Source organism: Pristiophorus japonicus, chromosome 27 (genome assembly GCF_044704955.1).
Source record: "Pristiophorus japonicus isolate sPriJap1 chromosome 27, sPriJap1.hap1, whole genome shotgun sequence".
Taxonomy (NCBI): Eukaryota; Metazoa; Chordata; class Chondrichthyes; family Pristiophoridae; genus Pristiophorus; species Pristiophorus japonicus.
Genome location: NC_092003.1, coordinates 15,191,914 through 15,214,206, shown reverse-complemented (window position 1 = coordinate 15,214,206; position 22,293 = coordinate 15,191,914). Strand labels below are relative to the sequence as shown.

The window sequence follows — 22,293 nt, the reverse complement described above, 5'->3', positions numbered from 1 at the left end:
AGGAACCAGCCTGTGAGAGACACACACACACCAGGAGTAAGGGACCAGCCTGTGATAGACACACACACACCAGGAGTAAGGGACCAGCCTGTCATAGACACACACACACCGGGAGTAAGGATATAGTGACAGATCAGTTCATCCACCCTCGGCAGGGTTGGACAGGGTGAATTTTCTCTGCCCTCTGATTGGGGCTGTGTGCAGAAGACCTCACGGTACATAACAAGGTTTGAGCGCCGTGTTAGACAGAGAGAGGTTAATAAAAACACATCCTGAGAAATAGACTGCTTGCCCCTTTCTGGGCCGGGATTCTGTATTCAAGGACAAAGAAATTCCAGGGAAATTGATCAAAAAGCTGTTAAAGAAATGACACAGCAGAGCTTCTGCAAAGCTCAAAAGCTGTCAGTTCTAATCTGATTTGTGGGCGGTTTCTGGGCACTGCCACGATGAAAGCTTTCATCGCTGCACGCAATTCCTGTCTCCTGAACTTGACTCCACTTTTCCTCAGCCTTTTCTGCCAGTTGTTGCAATGATAAATCCCTGTGACCACCTGTACAATGGGCATTGCCTATGTAAACAGGTCACGCTGGCATTGCACCCTCCGGCCAGTGGTGGTGCTGTAGCGCCTCAGTTCCACGTCCCTTCGGTCTGTCCTGCAGAGGCGCTCCGCTGTACCCAGTAACTCCACATACCAGGTGGTGTTAACGGGGGGGGAGGGGGGGGGGGCGGAGTAAATGCAAGATTTTGTTGTTGACCCCTGTGCCTTGGTTTAAATCAAAATGAAAACAATGTCGACTGTTAACTGAGAGTGAGAGAGGGAGAGAAGGAGAGGGAGAGAGAGAAAGGGAGTGAGAGAGAGAGAGAGAGAGACAGAGACAGAGACAGGGAGAGAGAGGGATAGAGAGAGAGAGAGGGAGAGATAGAGAGAGAGAGAGAGAGATAGAGAGAGAGAGAGGGAGACAGAGAGAGACAGAGAGAGAGAGAGAGGGAGAGCGAGAGAGAGAGAGAGAGAGAGACAGGGAGAGAGAGGAATAGAGAGAGAGGGATGGAGAGAGAGAGAGGAATAGAGAGAGAGGGAGAGAGAGGGAGGGAGAACGAGAGAGAGAGGGAGAGCAAGAGAGAGAGAGAGAGAGACAGGGAGAGAGAGAGAGAGGGATGGAGAGAGAGGGATAGAGAGAGAGGGAGAGAGAGGGATAGAGCAAGAGGGAGACAGAGAGAGACAGAGAGAGAGAGAGAGAGGGATAGAGAGAGAGGGAGACAGAGAGAGAGAGAGAGAGAGAGAGAGGGAGTGAGAGCGAGACAGAGAGAGAGAGAGTGAGAGAGAGACCGAGAGAGAGAGAGACAGAGAGACAGAGAGAGAGAGAGAGAGAGACTGACAGAGAGAGAGAGAGAGAGAGAGAGAAACAGAGAGAGAGAGACAGAGAGACAGAGAGAGAGAGAGAGAGACAGACAGAGAGACAGAGAGAGAGACAGAGACAGAGAGAGAGACAGAGAGAGAGAGAGAGAGAGACAGAGAGAGACAGGGAGAGACTGGCATCAAATGATGGAGCGCAGATCTTCACATGAACCATGAACCAGGAACCTGACCTTTCTCTTTCAGATGCTGACAGTGAGTCACATCGTCCGTCCCATCCTGGGCTCCCAACCCCCTCCCCCCTCCCCCCTCCCCCCTCCCCCCCGCCCTCGGCACCCCCCCCGCCCCCCCGCCAACCCTCCCCACCGCCCTCGGTCCTGCCCCGCCCCCCCGCCAATCCTCCCCCCCGCCCTCGGCCCCCCCCCCCGCCCCCCGCCCCCCCCCGCCAATCCTCCCCCCCACCTGCGCCCCCTCAGCCCGAGCTCTCACCTGTACAGGTAATAGAAGAAGGAGACAAGGTAGAAGGCAAGTTTGCACCAGGACTCCTTCTGGTAATAGTTGAGGATTTCGGCGCTCATCACCGAGGCGGGGTCGTACAGCAGCTCCGAGCCGTCAGCAGGGCGGTGGAAGTACCTGCCGACAGAGACACACGCAGAGGCCTAGTTCACAGGCTTTAGCCAACGATGCTTCACCGGACCGAACCATCACCACAAACACAGCCACAACACTGCCAACAGAGTGTCCTCTACCCAGCGGAGTGTAACCGCGCTACCCCTAGGGGAATACTGCTGTACTGCAACTACTGACATAAATACACCAAAAGGTTCATGTGGCAGAGTCACATGACGACAGCTTCAGCCGTCTGGGGGAGTGTGCATCTTGGTGATGTCATAAGGATATATCATCTCACATCCATCCCACACCTCTCGGGCACTGCTGCCTGTCCCAGGGCTCCGGTTAAAAGGATCGTAGAGGGAGCTTTACTCTGTATCTAACCCGTGCTGTACCTGCCCTGGGAGTGTTTGATGGGACAGTGTAGAGGGAACTTTACTCTGTATCTAACCCGTGCTGTACCTGCCCTGGGAGTGTTTGATGGGACAGTGTAGAGGGAGCTTTACTCTGTATCTAACCCATGCTATACCTGCCCTGGGAGTGTTTGATGGGACAGTGTAGAGGGAGCTTTACTCTGTATCTAACCCCGTGCTGTACCTGCCGTGGGAGTGTTTGATGGGACAGTGTAGAGGGAACTTTACTCTGTATTTAACCCCGTGCTGTACCTGTCCTGGGAGTGTTTGATGGGACAGTGTAGAGGGAGCTTTACTCTGTATCTAACCCCCTGTACCTGCCCTGGGAGTGTGTGATGGGACAGTGTAGAGGGAGCTTTACTCTGTATATAACCCTGTGCTGTACCTGCCCTGGGAATGTTTGATGGGACAATGTAGAGGGAGCTTTACTCTGTATCTAACCCCGTGTTGTACCTGCCCTGGGAATGTTTGATGGGACAGTGTAGAGGGAGATTTACTCTGTATCTAACCCCCTGTACCTGCCCTGGGAGTGTTTGATGGGACAGTGTAGAGGGAGCTTTACTCTGTATCTAACCCCGTGCTGTACCTGCCCTGGGAGTGTGTGATGGGACAGTGTAGAGGGAGGTAGGTCTGGTAGTTCACTGTGTGACGGACCGCTCGGGGCACAGTGGTCAGTGCCAGCGGGTAAAGTTGCCCTTTGCCGCGGTGACTGACAGAAGGGGAGGCCGTGATCAAGATGAGTGCCTGTGTGATGTGATGGCCCTCTCCTGCGTGCACTCACTCACCTCCATAGATGGTAGAAGAGCAGGGGTATGTTGAGTCCCAGGGTCACCCACTCCCCCGCACACATGAACATCACACAGAACAGGCCATGGATGGAATATTCCGGAAGCACCAGCTGAAACAGGAAGCGGAAGAGAAAGAACTGGAATTACTCTTGTGAGAAACCCACTGGCGAGAGCGTCGTGTTGTCCAGACCCTTAAATCCACCACCAAACTCACGGTCTACAGGGCTGTAGTGATACCCGCCCTCCTGTATGGCTCAGAGACATGGACCATGTACAGTAGACACCTCAAGTCGCTGGGGAAATACCACCAACGATGTCTCCGCAAGATCCTACAAATCCCCTGGGAGGACAGACGCACCAACGTTAGCGTCCTCGACCAGGCCAACATCCCCAGCATCGAAGCACTGACCACACTCGATCAGCTCCGCTGGGCAAGCCACATTGTCAGCAGGCCCCACACGAGACTCCCAAAGCAAGCGCTCTACTCGGAACTCCTTCACGGCAAACGGGCCAGAGGTGGGCAGAGGAAACGTTACAGGTACCATCCTCAAAGCCTCCCTGATAAAGTGCAACATCCCCACCGACACCTGGGAGTCCCTGGCCCAAAGACCAGTCCGCCCTAAGTGGAGGAAGTGCATCCGGGAGGGCGCTGAGCACCTCGAGTCTCATCGCCGAGAGCATGCAGAAACCAAGCGCAGGCAGCGGAAGGAGCGTGCGGCAAACCAGTCCCACCCATCCCTTCCCTCAACGACTATCTGTCCCACATGTTACAGGGACTGTGGTTCTCGTATTGGACTGTTCAGCCACCTGAGAACTCACTTTTAGAGTGGAAGCAAGTCTTCCTCGATTCCGAGGGACTGCCTGTGATGGTGATGGAGGTTCCCAAGTACAGGCCAGCTCCACTGTGAGCAAATGGGAAACATAGCTTGGGGGGGGAGACCAACAGATAATCTGTGCGGCCATTTTACAACACTTGGGAGCGGGACCCGAACTCTGTTAGCAGGAAGACACCATATTGGCCGAGATAGTCAATGCTGAGAAGGACTGAGTGTGGGGAGGGTTCAGGTTGACAGAAATGTAAATAGTCGAAGAACACAGAGAAGGCAATAGAACGAGGTAGCACTGGGGGAAATGACAATCAGAGCGTGACAGAACGGGACAGAAAGTATAAACATAAGTGTGTCTCAGAAAGGAAAAAATGGTTAAAAAAACAAATTTAAAAGCTCTTTATCAGAATGCACGCAGCATTCGTAACAAAATAGATGAGTTGACGGCACAAATAGATACAAATGGGTCTGATCCGATAGCCATTACAGAGATGTGGTCGCAAGGTGACCAGGATTGGGAACTAAATATTCAGGGTATTTGACAATCCGGAAGGACAGACAGAAAGGAAAAGGAGGTGGGGTAGCTTTATTAATAAAGGATGGGATCAGTGCGTTAGTGAGAAACGATATTGGCTCAGAAGATCAAGATGTTGAATCAGTTTGGGTGGAGATAAGGAATAATAAGGGGACAAAGTCACTGGTGGGTGTAGTCTATAGGCCCCCTAACTGTAGTTACACTGTTGGACGGAGTATAAATCAGGAAATAATGGAGGCTTGTAATAAAGGAACAGCAATAATCATGGGCGATTTTAACCTTCATATTGATTGGACAAAGCAAATTGGCCAGGGTAGCCTTGAGGAAGAGTTCATAGAGTGTATCCGGGATAGTTTCCTTGAACAGTACGTTACAGAACCATCCAGGGGGTAGGCTATCTTAGATCTGGTGTTGTGTAATGAGACAGGATTAATAAACGATCTCCTAGTAAAGGATCCTCTAGGAATGAGTGATCATAGCATGGTTGAATTTTTAATTCAGTTGGAGGGTGAGAAAGTTGGATCTCAAACCAGTGTCCTAAACTTAAATAAAGGAGACTACAAAGGTATGAAGGCAGAGTTGGCTAAAATGGACTGGGAAAATAGACTAAAGTATGGGACGGTTGATGAATAGTGGCAGACATTTAAGGAGATATTTCTTAACTCGCAGCAAAAATTTATCCCACTGAGAAGGAAAGACTGTAAGAGAAGGGATAACCAGCCGTGGCTAATTAAGGAAATAAGGGATGGTATCAAATTAAAAACAAAGGCATACAATGTGGCCAAGACCAGTGGGAGGCCAGAGGATTGGGAAACTTTTAAAAGCCAGAAAAGAACGACTAAAAAAATGATAAAAAGAGGGAAGATAGATTATGAAAGTAAATTAGCACGGAATATAAAAACAGATAAAAGTCTCTACAGGTAGATAAAAAGGAAAAGAGTGGCTAAAGTAAATGTTGGTCCCCTAGAGGATGAGACTGGGGAATTAATAATGGAGAACAGAGAAATGGCAGAGACGTTGAAGAAATATTTTGTATCAGTTTTCACGGGAGAAGACACAAAAAACATCCCAATAATGGATAATCAAGGGGTTATTGGGAGGAAGGAACTTAATACAATCACTATCACTAAAGAAGTAGTACTCTGTAAAATAATGGGACTAAAGGCGGACAAGTCCCCTGGACCTGATGGCTTGCATCCTCGGGTCTTAAAAGAAGTGGCTGCAGAGAAAACTGGGATAATAATAGTGTACAGGGCAGGGAGGGGGAGAATTTCTGAAGTGTGTTCAGGACAACTTACTTCATCAGTCTGTTCCTGGCCCAACGACATGTGGCTGATGAAATTTAACGCAGTAAAGTGTGAAGTGATACATTTTGATAGAGAGAATGAGGAGAGGATGTATAAACTAAAGGGAAGCAGTTATAAAAGCTTACGGGATCCTGGGCTTCATAAATAGAGGCATGGAGTACATAAGCGTGGAAATTAAGAGGGACCTGTATAAAACATCGGTTAGGCCCCAGCTGGAGTACTGTGTCCAATTCAGGGCCCCACACTTTAGGAAGGATGTGAAGGCCTTAGAGAGGCGGCAGAAAAGGTTTACGAGAATGGTTCCAGGGATGAGGGACTTCAGTTACATAAGAACATAAGAAATAGGAGCAGGAGTCGGCCATTCGGCCCCTCGAGCCTGCTCTGCCATTTAATACGATCCTGGCTGATCCGATCATGGACTCAGCTCCACTTCCCCGCCCGCTCCCCATAACCCCTTATCCCCTTATCGGTTAAGAAACTGTCTATTTCTGTCTTAAATTTATTCAATGTCCCAGCTTCCACAGCTCTCTGAGGCAGCAAATTCCACAGATTTACAACCCTCTGAGAGAAGAAATTTCTCCTCATCTCTATTTTAAATGGGCGGCCCCTTATTCTAAGACCATGCCCTCTAGTTCTAGTCTCCCCATCAGTGGGAATATCCTCTCTGCATCCACCTTGTCAAGCCCCCTCATAATCTTATACATTTCAATAAGATCACCTCTCATTCTTCTGAATTCCAATGAGTAGAGGCCCAATCTACTCAACCTTTCCTCATAAGTCAACCCCCTCATCCCCGGAATCAACCGAGTGACCCTTCTCTGAACTGCCTACAAAACAAGTATATCCTTTCGTAAATATGGAAACCAAAACTGCACGCAGTATTCCAGGTGTGGCCTCACCAATACCCTGTATAACTGTAGCAAGACTTCCCTGCTTTTATACTCCATCCCCTTTGCAATAAAGGCCAAGATTCCATTGGCCTCCCTGATCACTTGCTGTACCTGCATACTATCCTTTTGTGTTTCATGCACAAGTACCCCCAGGTCCCACTGTACTGCGGCACTTTGCAATCTTTCTCCATTTAAATAATAACTTGCTCTTTGATTTTTTTTCTGCCAAAGTGCATGACCTCACACTTTCCAACATTATACTCCACCTGCCAAATTTTTGCACACTGACTTAGCCTGTATATGTCCCTTTGCAGATTTTATGTGTCCTCCTCACACATTCCTTTTCCTCCCATCTTTGTATCGTTAACAAACTTGACTACGTTACACTCAGTCCCTTCTTCCAAGTTGTTGATATAGATTGTAAATAGTTGGGGTCCCAGCACTGATCCCTGTGGCACCCCACTAGTTACTGATTGCCAACCAGAGAATGAACCATTTATCCCGACTCTCTGTTTTCTGTTAGTTAGCCAATCCTCTATCCATGCTAATATATTACCCCCAACCCCGTGAACTTTTATCTTGTGCAGTAACCTTTTATGTGGCACCTTGTCAAATGCCTTCTGGAAGTCCAAATACACCACATCCACTGGTTCCCCTTTATCCACCCTGTTCATTACATCCGCAAAGAATTCCAGCAAATTTGTCAAACATGACTTCCCCTTCATAAATCCATGCTGACTCTGCCTGACCGAATTTTGCTTTTCCAAATGTCCTGCTACTGCTTCTTTAATAATGGGCTCCAACATTTTCCCAACCACAGATGTCAGGCTAACTGGTCTACAGTTTCCTGCTTTTTGTCTGCCTCCTTTTGTAAATAGGGGCGTTACATTTGCAGTTTTTGAAACTGCTGGGACCGTCCCAGAATCCAGGGAATTTTGATAAATTACAACCAATGCATCCACAATCCCTGCCGCTACTTCTCTTAAGACCCGAGGATGCAAGCCATCAGATCCAGGGGATTTATCTGCCTTTAGTCCCATTATCTTAATGAGTACCACCTCCTTAGTAATGTGGGGAGACTGGAGAAGCTGGGGTTGTTCTCCTCGGAGCAGAGAAGGTTGAGAGGAGATTTGATCGAGGTTTTCAAAACCATGAGGGGTCTGGACAGAGTAGAGAGAGAGAGAAACTGTTCCCATTGGCGGATGGGCGAACCAGAGGACACGGATTTAAAGCGATTGGCAGAAGAACCAAAGGCGACATGAGGGGAAATCTTTTTACGCAGCGAGTGGTTAGGATCTGGAATGCGCTGCCTGAGAGGGTGGTGGAGGCAGACTCAATCGCGGCTTTCGAAAGGGAGTTGGATAAGTACCTGAAGGAGAGACATTTGCAGGGCTCCGGGGAAAGGGCAGGGGGCAGTGGGACTGGCTGAGGTGCTCTTGCAGAGAGCCGGCATGGGCTCGATGGGCCGAATGGCCTCCTTCTGTGCTGTGACCGTTCTGTGATTCTATGAATCACATTATGATTTTCTAAATGCCGTGTTACCATGTTCCTAGTAATAAATTCGAGCATGTCAGGCTAACTGGCCTGTAATACCCTGCTTTCTCCCTCCCTTCTTTCTTGAACAGCAGAGTTACATTTTCTACCTTCCAATCTGCAGGGAACATTCTAGAATCTGGAAGATCGGAACCAATGCACTCACTATTTCTATACCCACCTCTTTTAAAACCCTCGGATGTAGGCCATCTGGTCCTGGGTACTTGTTGGTTTTTAGTCCCATTAATTTCTCCAGTGCTATTTCTTTACAAATACTAATTTCTTTACGTTCCCTATTCTCACTAAACCCGTGGTTCCTCACTATTACCGGAATGTTTCCGTGAAAACCAACACAAAGTATTTGTTTAATGTATCTGCCATTTCTTTATTCCCCATTACAATTTCTCCTGTCTCTGCCTCTAAGGGACCCACATTTACTTCCGTTAATCGCTTCCTTTTTACACACCTATAGAAGCTTTTACAATCTGTTTTTGTGTCTCATGCTAGTTTGCTCTCATATTCCCTTTTCTCTCTCTTTAGCAATGTCTTGCTCATCCTTTGCTGAATTCGAAAGCCCTCTCGGTCCCCAAGCTTACTACTCCCTTTGCCAACATTATAAGCCTCTGCTTTGATCGAATGCTATTTTTAATTGTTCAATAATTTCAGACCACAACCTCTGCCCCTATATAAATGTTAAACGTGTAGATTATACAGAAAGTCCGCAGTGTTAAAAGAAACAAAATGGATGACTTCACCAAGTTCACGTCAGCATGGCTTTGAAACTCACCAAACCAGAAACGGTATTAATTGGAAGCCATCATTACCATCATCATAGGCAGTCCCTCGAAGCGAGGATGACTTGCTTCCAGGCCAAAAAAGCAATGAGTTCACAGGTGTTTCAATGAAGGACCTAATATTCCAGATCCCGAACTACATCCTGAAGGGTGGAAGATGCCTGTGTGTGGATTGTTTTAACGTGGGGTGGCCGTTGCACACCAGCCACCACACGGGCTTGACAGAGCGAGGTCTTGGTCCAGGGGCAAGGGTTAACCAGGACGACTGGAGACCAGCTCTGCTGCATGGATCTAGACCGCACACATATCGCACATTGTGGGCTGGGCCCGTGCTGCCCCTGGGCCCTCGGCTCTGCTGGGCCCCGAACTCATGCCTCTCCTGGGGCCCCGATCACGTCCCTCTACAATCTCTCGCCGCTCCTTCGCCCCGACCTCGCCGCTCCTGCTGTGCCTGCCCACGCTCCAATCACCGACCTGGACCTTGGTGATGTCACTCTTCGCTGCCGTCGCCTCCTGCTCCCAGCACGTGTTGCTCCTTGGAGTGGTACACTGCCACACTGCTCCCGAGACCTACACACTGCTCCCTGAGGCCTACACACCGCTCCCCGAGGCCTACACACTGCTCCCTGAGGCCTACACACTGCTCCCCGAGGCCTACACACTGCTCCCCGAGGCCTACACACTGCTCCCCGAGGCCTACACACTGCTCCCCGAGGCCCTGCTCCCCGAGGCCTACACACTGCTCCCCGAGGCCTACACACTGCTCCCCGAGGCCTACACACTGCTCCCCGAGGCCCTGCTCCCCGAGGCCTACACACTGCTCCCCGAGGCCTACACACTGCTCCCAGAGGCCTACACACTGCTCCCTGAGGCCTACACACTACTCCCCGAGGCCTACACACCGCTCCCCGAGGCCTACACACTGCTCCCTGAGGCCTACACACTGCTCCCCGAGGCCTACACACTGCTCCCCGAGGCCTATACACCGCTCCCCGAGGCCTACACACCGCTCCCTGAGGCCTACACACTGCTCCCTGAGGCCTACACACTGCTCCCCGAGGCCTACACACCGCTCCCCGAGGCCTACACACCGCTCCCCGAGGCCTACACACCGCTCCCCGAGGCCTACACACTGCTCCCCGAGGCCTACACACCGCTCCCCGAGGCCTACACACTGCTCCCCGAGGCCTACACACCGCTCCCCGAGGCCTACACACCGCTCCCCGAGGCCTACACACCGCTCCCCGAGGCCTACACACCGCTCCCCGAGGCCTACACACCGCTCCCCGAGGCCTACACACCGCTCCCCGAGGCCTACACACCGCTCCCCGAGGCCTACACACTGCTCCCTGAGGCCTACACACCGCTCCCCGAGGCCTACACACCACTCCCCGAGGCCTACACACTGCTCCCCGAGGCCTACACACCGCTCCCCGAGGCCTACACACTGCTCCCCGAGGCCTACACACCACTCCCCGAGGCCTACACACCACTCCCCGAGGCCTACACACTGCTCCCCGAGGCCTACACACCGCTCCCCGAGGCCTACACACCACTCCCCGAGGCCTACACACCGCTCCCTGAGGCCTATACACTGCTCCCTGAGGCCTACACACTGCTCCCCGAGGCCTACACACCGCTCCCCGAGGCCTACACACCGCTCCCCGAGGCCTACACACCGCTCCCCGAGGCCTACACACCGCTCCCCGAGGCCTACACACTGCTCCCCGAGGCCTACACATTGCTCCCTGAGGCCTACACACCGCTCCCCGAGGCCTACACACTGCTCCCCGAGGCCTACACACTGCTCCCCGAGGCCTACACACTGCTCCCCGAGGCCTACACACTGCTCCCTGAGGCCTACACACCGCTCCCCGAGGCCTACACACCGCTCCCTGAGGCCTACACACTGCTCCCCGAGGCCTACACACCGCTCCCTGAGGCCTACACACCGCTCCCTGAGGCCTACACACTGCTCCCCGAGGCCTACACACCTGCTGCTGGTGTTCTCACGCGGGTCGGGGCCTCGCTGCTAATGCTACTGCCCAATGCAATCGCAGTAAATGTACCATTCACTAACGTGGCCATTCATTAACCTAATGAAGGAATGGCACCAGCCCTCCAGACAGACGTGTATGAGGAGAAGCCAGTCAGGAACGGCCCTGGAACCAAGATCCAATCCTGGGGCTTTCTGTGGACCAATGACTGTAAGGGGTATAAAAACTCAAGCCAAAGATTGCTGGGTCTCTTTTCTTAAGCACACGGCAAAAGGCAGGACCTGCCTCTACAAGCCATGTGCTTTGCCAGAGGGCAGTAAACGATACCTTTTTTATTGTAACATCATTGTATCTGTTGTAACTGGCAACACAAAACGAGGTGGGATTGTGAGTTGCGAGGAGGATGTAAAGACGCTACAAGGTGATTTAGATCAGTTGAGTGAGTGGGCAAACACACGGCAGATGCAGTATAATGTGGGTAAATGTGAAGTTATCCACTTTGGTAGGAAAAACATAAGGACAAAGTATTATTTAAATGGTGATGGCTTGGGAAGTGTGGATGCACAGAGGGACCTGGGTGTCCTTGTACACCAGTCAGTGAAAGCAAACATGTTGGTGTAGCAAGCAGTTCGGAAGGTAAGTGGTATGTTGGTCTTCATTGCAAGAGGATTTGAGTACAGGAGCAAGGATGTCTTACTACAGTTATACAGGGCCTTGGTGAGACCGCACCTGGAGTATTGTGTGCAGTTTTGGTCTCCTTACCGAAGGAAGGATATACTTGCCAGAGAGGGAGTGCAGCGAAGGTTCACCAGACTGATTCCTGGGACAGCAGGACTGTTGTATGAGGAGAGATTGGATCGACGAGGCCTGTATTCACTGGAGTTTAGAAGAATGAGAGGGGATCTCATTGAAACGTAGAAAATTCTGACGGGGTTGGCCAGACTGGATGTGGGGAGGATGTTTTTTCCGGGGCTGGGAAGTCTAGAACAAGGGGTCACAGTCTCAGGATACGGGGTAGGAAATTTAGGACCGAGATGAGGAGAAATGTTTTCACTCAGAGGGTGGTGAACCTGTGGAATTCTCTCCCACAGAAGGCTGTGGAGGCCAAGTCACTGAATATATTTAAGAGGGAGATAGATAGATTTCTAGACAAAAAAGGCATCAAGGAGTATGGAGAAAAAGCGGGAATATGGTGTTGAGATAGAGGATCAGCCATGATATATTGAATGGTGGAGCAGGTTCGAAGGGCCGAATGCCCTACTACTGCTCCTATTTTCTATGTTTCTAACTTCGATCTGCAGGATAGCTGAGGACTGATGATAGATGTACATGTGTGTATGTTTAATAAACTATTCCAAATGGAGAAAGATTGCAAAGTGCCGCAGTACAGCGGGACCTGGGGGTACTTGTGTATGAAACACAAAAGTTTATTATGCAGGTACAGCAAGTGATCAGGAAGGCCAATGGAATATTGGCCTTTATTGCAAAGAGGATGGAGTATAAAAGCAGGGAAGTCTTGCTACAGTTATACAGGGTATTGGTGAGGCCACACCTGGAGTACTGCGTGCAATTTTGGTTTCCATATTTATGAAAGGATATACTTGCTTTGGAAGCAGTTCAGAGAAGGTTCACTTGGTTGATTCCGGGGATGAGGGGATTGTCTTATGAGGAAAGGTTGAGCAGGTTGGGCCTCTACTCATTGGAATTCAGAAGAATGAGAGGTGATCTTATCGAAATGTATAAGATTATGAGGGGGCTCGACAAGGTGGATGCAGTGAGGATGTTTCCACTGATGGGGGAGATTAGAACTAGGGGGCATGGTCTTAGAATAAGGGGCCGCCCATTTAAAACTGAGATGAGGAGAAATTTCTTCTCTCAGAGGGTTGTAAATCTGTGGAATTCGCTGCCTCAGAGAGCTGTGGAGACTGGGTCATTGAATAAATTTAAGACAGAAATAGACAGTTTCTTAACCGATAAGGGGATAAGGGGTTATGGGGAGCGGGCGGGGAAGTGGAGCTGAGTCCATGATCGGATCAGCCATGATCTTATTAAATGGCGGAGCAGGCTCGAGGGGCCGTATTGCCGACTCCTGCTCCTATTTCTTATGTTCTTATGTGCAAAAGAATTGGCCTCGCTGTCAATGTAATGCCAGAGATTTAGAAATCTTACAGTCATCGACTTGAGCCGTTAGCTCTGTTTCTCTCCCCACACAGACGCTGCCTGACCCGCTGAGATTTCCAGCATTTTTGTTTTTTATTACTATCCTTAACTTGTTTTGTTAGCCACGGTTGAACCACTTTTCCCAAGGGGTTTTTATTCATTATGTGCATATTCGCTGCAAATTATGAATTGTTTCCTTAAATGTTTACCATTAATTCTGTACCGTCATATATTCTAATCTAGTTTCCCAATCTACCTTCGATGAATAGATGTGTTTAAGTGTAGGCTGGATAAGCAATTAGAGGCATTGGAGAGGGTGCAGAGAAGATTTACAAAGACGATACCAGAAATGCGAGGGTATACCTATCAGGAACGGGTGAACAGGCTGGGTCTCTTTTGTCTTGAGACGAGAAGGCTGAGGGGTGACCTAATAGAGATGTTTAAAATGATGAAAGGTTTTGATAGAGTGGACACAGAGAAAATGTTTCCACTTGTGGGGAAGAGCATAACTAGAGGCCATCAATATAAGATAGTCACCCAGAAATCCAATGGGGAATTCAGGAGAAACTTCTTTACCCAGAGAGTGGTGAGAATGTGGAACTCGCTGCCACAGGGAGGGGTTGAGGTGAATAGTATCGATGTATTTAAGGGGAGGCTGGACAAACATATGAGGGACAAGGGAATAGAGGATGATGCTGATAGAATTAGATGAGGAAAGTCGGGAGGAGGCTCGAGTGGAGCATAAACGCCGGCACGGACTGGTGGGGCCCAATGGCCTGTTTCTGGGCCGTAAGGTCCCTGTAATCTGATGTAACAGGGGAGTGGGGCCTAGACTGTGTTAACAGCCGTAATGTATTTGCTTCAAGGGTTCTTTGTTTAAGAATTCATAGCCACACATTGCTATTAAGAACGAGTTGGTTTATTAGCAAAGGTTTAACAATCACACCACACATTACCGGTTCATCCACCAGGCTCACAACCACCTGCCCCATCGTGGATCCCCCGAACCCAACTGGCCGGGGTTTTATTGAGTCTTGTGAACATCACGTGACCTACCTACTCCTCAGTTTCCCCCAATCCCGAGACGGCTAGACCGGGATCACTGAAATCCACAGAGGTTTCCTGGGAGGGACTACTGCTACAACAACAACTTGCATTTATACAGCGCCTTTGACATTGCAAAACGTCCCATGCCGCTTCACAGGAGCAGTCTCAACCACAACCTGACACCGAGCCACATCAGCAGATATTAGGGCAGGTGACCAAAAGCTCGCTCAAAGAGGTCTGTTTTAAGGAGCGTCTTGAAGGAGGAGAGAGGGGTAGAGAGGCGGAGAGGTTTAGGGAGGGAGTTCCAGAGCTTGGGGCCCAGGCAGCTGAAGGCACGGCCTCCGATGGTGGAGTGATTATAATCAGGGATGGTCAGGAGGGCAGAATTAGAGGAGCGCAGACATCTCGGGGGGTTGTGGGGCTGGAGGAGATTACAGAATTAGGGAGGGGGCGAGGGCCATGGAGGGATTTGTAAACAAGGATGAGAATTTAGAAATTGAGGCGTTGCTTAACCGGGAGCCGATGTAGGTCAGCGAGCACAGAAGGTGATGGGTGAGTGGGACTCGGTGCGAGTTAGGACACGGGGCAGCGAGCACAGGGGATGATGGGTGAGCGGGACTCGGTGCGAGTTAGGACACGGGGCAGCGAGCACAGGAGGTGATGGGTGAGCGGGACTCGGTGTGAGTTAGGACACGAGGCAGTGAGCACAGGGGCTAATGGGTGAGCAGGACTCGGTGTGAGTTAGGACACGGGGCAGTGAGCACAGAGGGTGATGGGTGAGTGGGACTTGGTGCGAGTTAGGACATGGGGCAGCTGAGATTTTGATCACCTCTAGTTTACGTAGGGTAGAATGTGGGAGGCCTGCCCGGAGTGTGTTGGAATAGTCAAGTCTGGAGGTAACAAAGGCACGGAGGAGGGTTTCAGTAGCGGATGAGCTGAGGCAGGGGTGGAGACGGGCGATGTTACGGAGGTGGAAATAGGCGGGTTAGATTATGCTGCAGATATGTGACTGGAAGCTCAGTTCGGGTTAAATATGACCCCGAGGTTGCGAACAGTCTGGTTCAGCCTCAGTCAGGAGTTGGGGAGAGGGATGGAGTCAGTGGCTGGGGAACGGAGTTTGTGGCGGGGACCGAAAACAATGGCTTGGGTCTTCCCAATATTCAATTGGAGAAAATTTCTGCTCATCCAGAACTGGATGTGGGACAAGTAGTCTGACAATTTCGAGACCGTGGAGGGGTGGAGAGAAGTGGTGGTGAGTTAGAGCTGGGTGTCATCAGCGTACATGTAGAAACTGACGCTGTGTTTTCGGATGATGTCGCTGAGGGGCAACATGTAGATGAGAAATAGGAGGGGGCTAAGGATAGATCCTTGGGGGACACCAGAGGTAACGATGCGGGTGTGGGAAGAGAAACCATTGCAGGTGATTCTCTGGCGACGATTAGAGAGATAAGAATGGAACCAGGTGAGTGCAGTCCCACCCAGCTGGACGATGGTGGAGAGGCGTTGGAGAAGGAGAGAGTGGTCAACCGTGTCAAAGGCTGCAGACAAGTCAAGAAGGAAGTTTTGGTACTGTGGCAGGCGCGGAAACCGGAATCGAGGGATTCGAAGATGGAATTGTGGGAAAGATGGGCACAGATTTGGGAGACGACAACATGTTCAAGGACTTTGGAGAGGAAAGGGAGGTTGGAGTTGGGGCGGTAGTTTGCAAGGATGGAGGGGTCGAGGGTTGGTTATCTGATGAGAGGGGTGATGACAGCAGATTTGAGGGGGAGGGGGACAGTACCTGAGGAGAGTGAACCGTTAACAGTGTCAGCTAATATGGGAGCCAGAAAAGGAAGTTGGGTGGTCAGCAGTTTGGTGGGAATAGGGTCAAGGCAGCAGGAAGTTGGTCTCATGGACAGGATGAGCTCATAATGGTCATGAGGGGAGATCTGAGAGAAACTGGAGAAAGGTGTGAGGTCAGGGCTAGGGCAAAACACAACAACAACAACAACAACACCAACAACAACAACAACACCAACAACAACAACACCAACATCAACAACAACAACACCAACACCACCAACACCAACAATAACAACAACACCAACACCAACAACAACACCACCAACACCAACACCAACAACACCAACAACAACACCACCAACACCAACACCAACAATAACAACACCAACAATAACACCACCAACACCAACAACACCAACAACAACACCACCACCACCAACACCAACACCAACAACACCAACAACAACACCACCAACACCAACAACAACACCAACACCACCAACAACAACACCAACACCAACACCAACACCAACAACACCAACAACACCAACACCAACAACAACAACACCAACACCAACAACAACAACACCAACACCACCAACACCAACAACAACAACACCAACACCAACATCACCAACACCACCAACACCAACACCACCAACACCACCAACACCAACAACACCAACACCAACAACACCAACACCAACACCAACAACAACAACACCAACACCAACAACAACACCAACAACAACAACACCAACACCAACACCAACAACAACACCAACAACACCAACACCAACAACACCAACACTACCAACACTACCAACACCACCAACACCAACAACACCAACAACACCAACACCAACACTACCAACACCAACACCAACAACACCAACACCAACACCAACAACAACAACACCAACACCAACAACAACACCAACAACAACACCAACAACAACAACACCAACACCACCAACACCACCAACACCACCAACACCACCAACAGCACCAACACCAACAACAACACCACCAACACCACCAACACCACCAACACCAACACCACCAACACCACCAACAACACCAACACCACCAACAACAACAACACCAACAACAACACCAACACCAACACCAACAACAACACCAACAACACCAACACCAACAACAACACCAACAACACCAACAACAACACCAACAACACCAACACCAACAACAACAACAACACCAACACCAACAACACCAACAACAACACCAACAACAACACCAACACCAACAACAACAACAACACCAACACCAACAACACCAACGCCAACAACACAACAACAACAACACCAACAACACCAACAACAATAACACCAACAACAACAACACCAACAACACCAACACCAACACCAAGAACAACACCAACACAACACCAACAACACAACACCAACACCAACAACAACAACACCAACAACACAACACCAACAACACAACACCAACACCAACACCAAGAACAACACCAACACAACACCAACATCACAACACCAACACCAACAACAACAACACCAACAACACAACACCAACAACAATAACAACAACAACACCAACAACAACAACAACAACACCAACAACACCAATACCAACACCAACAACACAACACCAACAATACAACACCAACACCAACAACACCAACAACACTAACAACAACAATAACAACAAAACTTGCAGGTTGTGCAATTTTCTGGTCTCATATGACGATGAGGATATTGAAACTCTGGCAAATAGTTAGATAGAATTAATTTGGATATACGGCACAGAACAGGCCATTGGGCCCAGCTAGTCCATGCCGGTGTTTATACTCCACTCGAGCCTCCTCCCGTCTTTCCTCATCTAACTCTGTCAGCATAACCCTCTATAACCCGCAATGTACGACTAAAAAATGATAAAGAGAGAGAAAATAGATTATGAGAGTACACTAGCAAGAAATATAAAAACAGACAGTAAGAGTCTGTAAAAAGGAAAAGAGTGGCTAAAGTAAATGTTGGTCCCTTAGAGCATGAGACTGGGGAATTAGTAATGTGAAACGGAAATGGCGGAGACTTTAAACAAATCTTTTGTATCTGTCTTCACGATAGAATACACTAAAAACATCACAAATAATTGATAGTCAAGGAGCTATTGGGGAGGGAGGAACTTAAAACATTCACTATCACTAGAGAAAAAGTACTAGGCAAACTAATGGGACTAACAGCAGATAAATCCCCTGGATCTGATGACTTACATCCTAGGGTCTTAAACGAAGTATTGGCAGGGATGGTGGATGCATTGGTTGTAATTTTCCAAAATTCCCTGGATTCTGGGGAGGTCCCAGCGGATTGGAAAACTGCAAATGTAACGCCCCTATTTTAAAAAGGAAGCAGACAAAAAGCAGGAAACTATAGACCCGTTAGCCTAACATCTGTGGTTGGGGAAAATTCTGGAGTCCATTATTAAGGAAGCAGCAGCAGGACATTTGGAAAATCATAAAGCAGTCAGGCAGAGTCAGCGTGGTTTTATGAAAGGGAAATAATGTTTGACAAATTTGCTGGAGTTCTTTGAGGATGTAACGAGCAGGGTGGATAAAGTGGAACCAGTAGATGTGGTGTATTTGGATTTCCAGAAGGCATTTGACAAGGTGCCACATAAAAGGTTACTGCACAAGATAAAAGTTCACAGGGTTGGGGGTAATATATTAGCATGGATAGAGGATTGGCTAACTAACAGAAAACAGAGAGTCGGGATAAATGGGTCATTTTCTGGTTGGCAAACAGTAACTAGTGGGGTGCCGCAGGGATCAGTGCTGGGGCCTCAACTATTTACAGTCTATATTAATGACTTGTATGAAGGGACTGAGTGTAATGTAGCCAATTTTGCTGATGATACAAAGATGGGTGGGAAAGCAAATTGTGAGGAGGACACAAAAAATCTGCAAAGGGATATAGACAGGCTAAGTGAGTGGGCAAACATTTGTCAGCTGGAGTATAATGTGGGAAAATGTGAGGTTATCCACTTTGGCAGAAAAAATAAAAAAGCGAATTATTATTTAAATGAGGAAAGATTACAAAGTGCTGCAGTACAGCGGGACCTGGGGGTCCTTGTGCATGAAACACAAAAAGTTAGTATGCAGGTACAGCAAGTTATCAGGAAGGCAAATGGAATGTTGGCCTTTATTGCAAGGGGGGTGGAGTATAAAAGCAGAGAAGTCCTGCTACAACTGTACAGTGTATTGGTGAGGCCACACCTGGAGTACTGCGTACAGTTTTGGTCTCCGTATTTAAGGAAGGATATACTTGCATTGGAGGCAGTTCAGAGAAGGTTCACTCGGTGGATTCTGGAGATGAGGGGTTGACTTATGAGGAAAGGTTGAGAAGGTTGGGCCTCTACTCATTGGAGTTCAGAAGAATGAGAGATGATCTTATTGAAACATGCAAGATAATGAGGGGGCTCGACAAGGTGGATGCAGAGAGGATGTTCTCACATTTTCCCACATTATACTCTATCTGCCAATTTTTTGCCCACTCACTGACCCTGTCTATATCCCTTTGCAGATTTTTTGTGACCTCCTCACACATTGCTTTCCCACCCAACTATGTATCATCAGCAAACTTGGCTACATTACACTCGCTCCCTTCATCCAAGTCATTAATATAGATTGTAAATAGTTGGGGTCCCAGCACTGATCCCTGCGGCAACTCACTAGTTACTGATTGCCAACCAGAAAATGACCCATTTATCCAGACTCTCTGTTTTCTGTTAGTTAGCCAATCCTCTATCCGCGCTAATATATTACTCCCAACCCCGTGAACTTTTATGTGGCACCTTATCGAATGCCTTCTGGAAATTCAAGTACATCACACCCACTGGTTACTCCTTATACACCCTGTTCGTTACATCCTCAAAGAACTTCCTCAGTACATCCCCTCCGACAGTGTGGTGTTCCCGCAGTACTGCCCCTCCGACAGTGCGGGGCTCCCTCAGTACCGCCCCTCCGACAGTGCGGCGCTCCCTCAGTACTGCCCCTCCGACAGTGCGGCGCTCCCTCAGTACTGCCCCTCTGACAGTGCGGCGCTCCCTCAGTACCGCCCCTCCGACAGTGCGGCGCTCCCTCAGTACTGCCCCTCCGACAGTGCGGCGCTCCCTCAGTACCGCCCCTCTGACAGTGCGGCACTCCCTCAGTACCGCCCCTCTGACAGTGCGGTGCTCCCTCAGTACTGCCCCTCCGACAGTGCGGTGCTCCCTCAGTACCACCCCTCTGACAGTGCGGTGCTCCCTCAATACCACACTGGGTGTGTCGGCCTGGTTTATGGACTGAAGTCTCTGGAGTGGGGACTGGAACCCACATCTTGTGACTCAGCTAGCGAGTGTGCCGAGTTGATTGGTCCACCGTTGTGTCCACGTACCCAGTCTGGACTTACTGGCGGGTGTTTGGAGGAGATCCCAGACTGGACTGGCCCAATGTGGAACCGGCGAGAGTCAGGAACGGAGGGGTGGAAACAGGGAAGCGGGGGGCGAATACGAAACGGCAGAAGGAGAGCTTCTGAACCTTGAGGGAAATAAGGGGAGTAAAAGAACATAAGAACATAAAAACGAGAAACAGGAGTCGGCCATTTGGCCCCTCGAGCCTGCTCCGCCATTCAATGAGATCATGGCTGATCTGATCATGGACTCAGCTCCACTTCCCCGCCCGCTCCCCATGACCCCCGACTCCCTTATCCTTCAAAGGATGGACGGAGAGAACCAGAGCCAAAAGAGCAGTTCAGAATGATGTAAGTGCGGCTCTGCTTTCTGTTTTCGTGCTGTCTCCAGCTCAGAGAAAGCGAAAGATGTCGCTTGAGAGGCTTTCTATGTAGATACCTGTGCAGATAGTTGCATCACAGCCCAGTGACACACGGCGATTGAGGCTACTAATCTTTCCTGTCAGTCTGTGCTGCAATGTGTAACCACACATCAATCTAACTGAGGCTGACATGATCGATGCCAGCCTCCCGTATTCACTTCACAACGGGAATAGCCACAGTAATTAAGCAGCTGTTAAGTGCTCCCATAAGTGCCGTTCAAGGCGACTGATGGGCAGTCAGCCTCTGAGAGAGGGGCTCGCTGGTTAGGGGACAGCTGGAGGACAAAATGCATTGACTTCCAATGTACCAAACCCCTTCCCATTCACTCCCATTGTACACAATCCCAAGTGTACCAAACCCCTTCCCCCATTCACTCCCATTGTACACAATCCCAATGGACCAAACCCCTTCCCATTCACTCCCATTGTACACAATCCCAATGTACCAAACCCCTTCCCCCATTCACTCCCATTGTACACAATCCCAATGGACCAAATCCCTTCCCCCACTCACTCCCATTGTACACAATCCCAATGGACCCAAACCCATTCCCATTCACTCCCACTGTACACAATCCCAATGGGCACAAAGCCTTCCCATTCACTCCCACTGAACACAATCCTAATGGACCCAAACCCCTTCCCATTCACTCCCATTGTACACAATCCCAATGGACCAAACCCCTTCCCCCACTCACTCCCATTGTACACAATCCCAATGGACCCAAACTCCTTCCTATTCACTCCCACTGTACACAATCCCAATGAACCCAAACCCCTTCCCACTCACTCCCATTGCACACAAACCCAATGGACCCAAACCCCTTCCCATTCACTCCCATTGTACACAATCCCAATGGACCCAAACCTCTTCCCATTCACTCCCATTGTACACAATCCCAATGTACCAAACCCCTTCCCCCATTCACTCCCATTGTACACAATCCCAATGGACCAAACCCCTTCCCCCACTCACTCCCATTGTACACAATCCCAATGGACCCAAACCCCTTCCCATTCACTCCCATTGTACTCAATCCCAATGGACCAAACCCCTTCCCCCACTCACTCCCATTGTACACAATCCCAATGGACCCAAACCCCTTCCTATTCACTCTCTTTGTATACAATCCCAATGGACCCAAACCCCTTCCTATTCACTCCCATTGTACACAATCCTAATGGACCCAAACCCCTTCCCATTCACTCCCATTGTACACAATCTCAATGGACCCAAACCCCTTCCTATTCACTCCCACAGTGCACAATCCCAATGGACCCAAACCCCTTCCCATTCACTCCCATTGTACACAATCCCAATGGACCCAAACCCCTTCCCATTCACTCCCATTGTACACAATCCCAATGGACCCAAACCCCTTCCCATTCACTCCCA

At 49.6% G+C, this 22,293-nt stretch overlaps 1 protein-coding gene across 1 annotated transcript in view; it reads right to left on the bottom strand.

Moving 5' to 3' along the window:
- LOC139239364 (protein cornichon homolog 2-like) overlaps positions 1–22,293 on the bottom strand; it is a 234,482-nt gene that overhangs the window by 43,517 nt on the left and 168,672 nt on the right. The window contains exons 6-7 of the mRNA XM_070868040.1: positions 3,165–3,277; positions 1,844–1,987 (exon numbers count right to left, since the gene is read on the bottom strand). Coding sequence (XP_070724141.1) covers positions 1,844–1,987; positions 3,165–3,277 — 257 coding nt within the window. The remainder of the gene's footprint in view (positions 1–1,843; positions 1,988–3,164; positions 3,278–22,293) is intronic.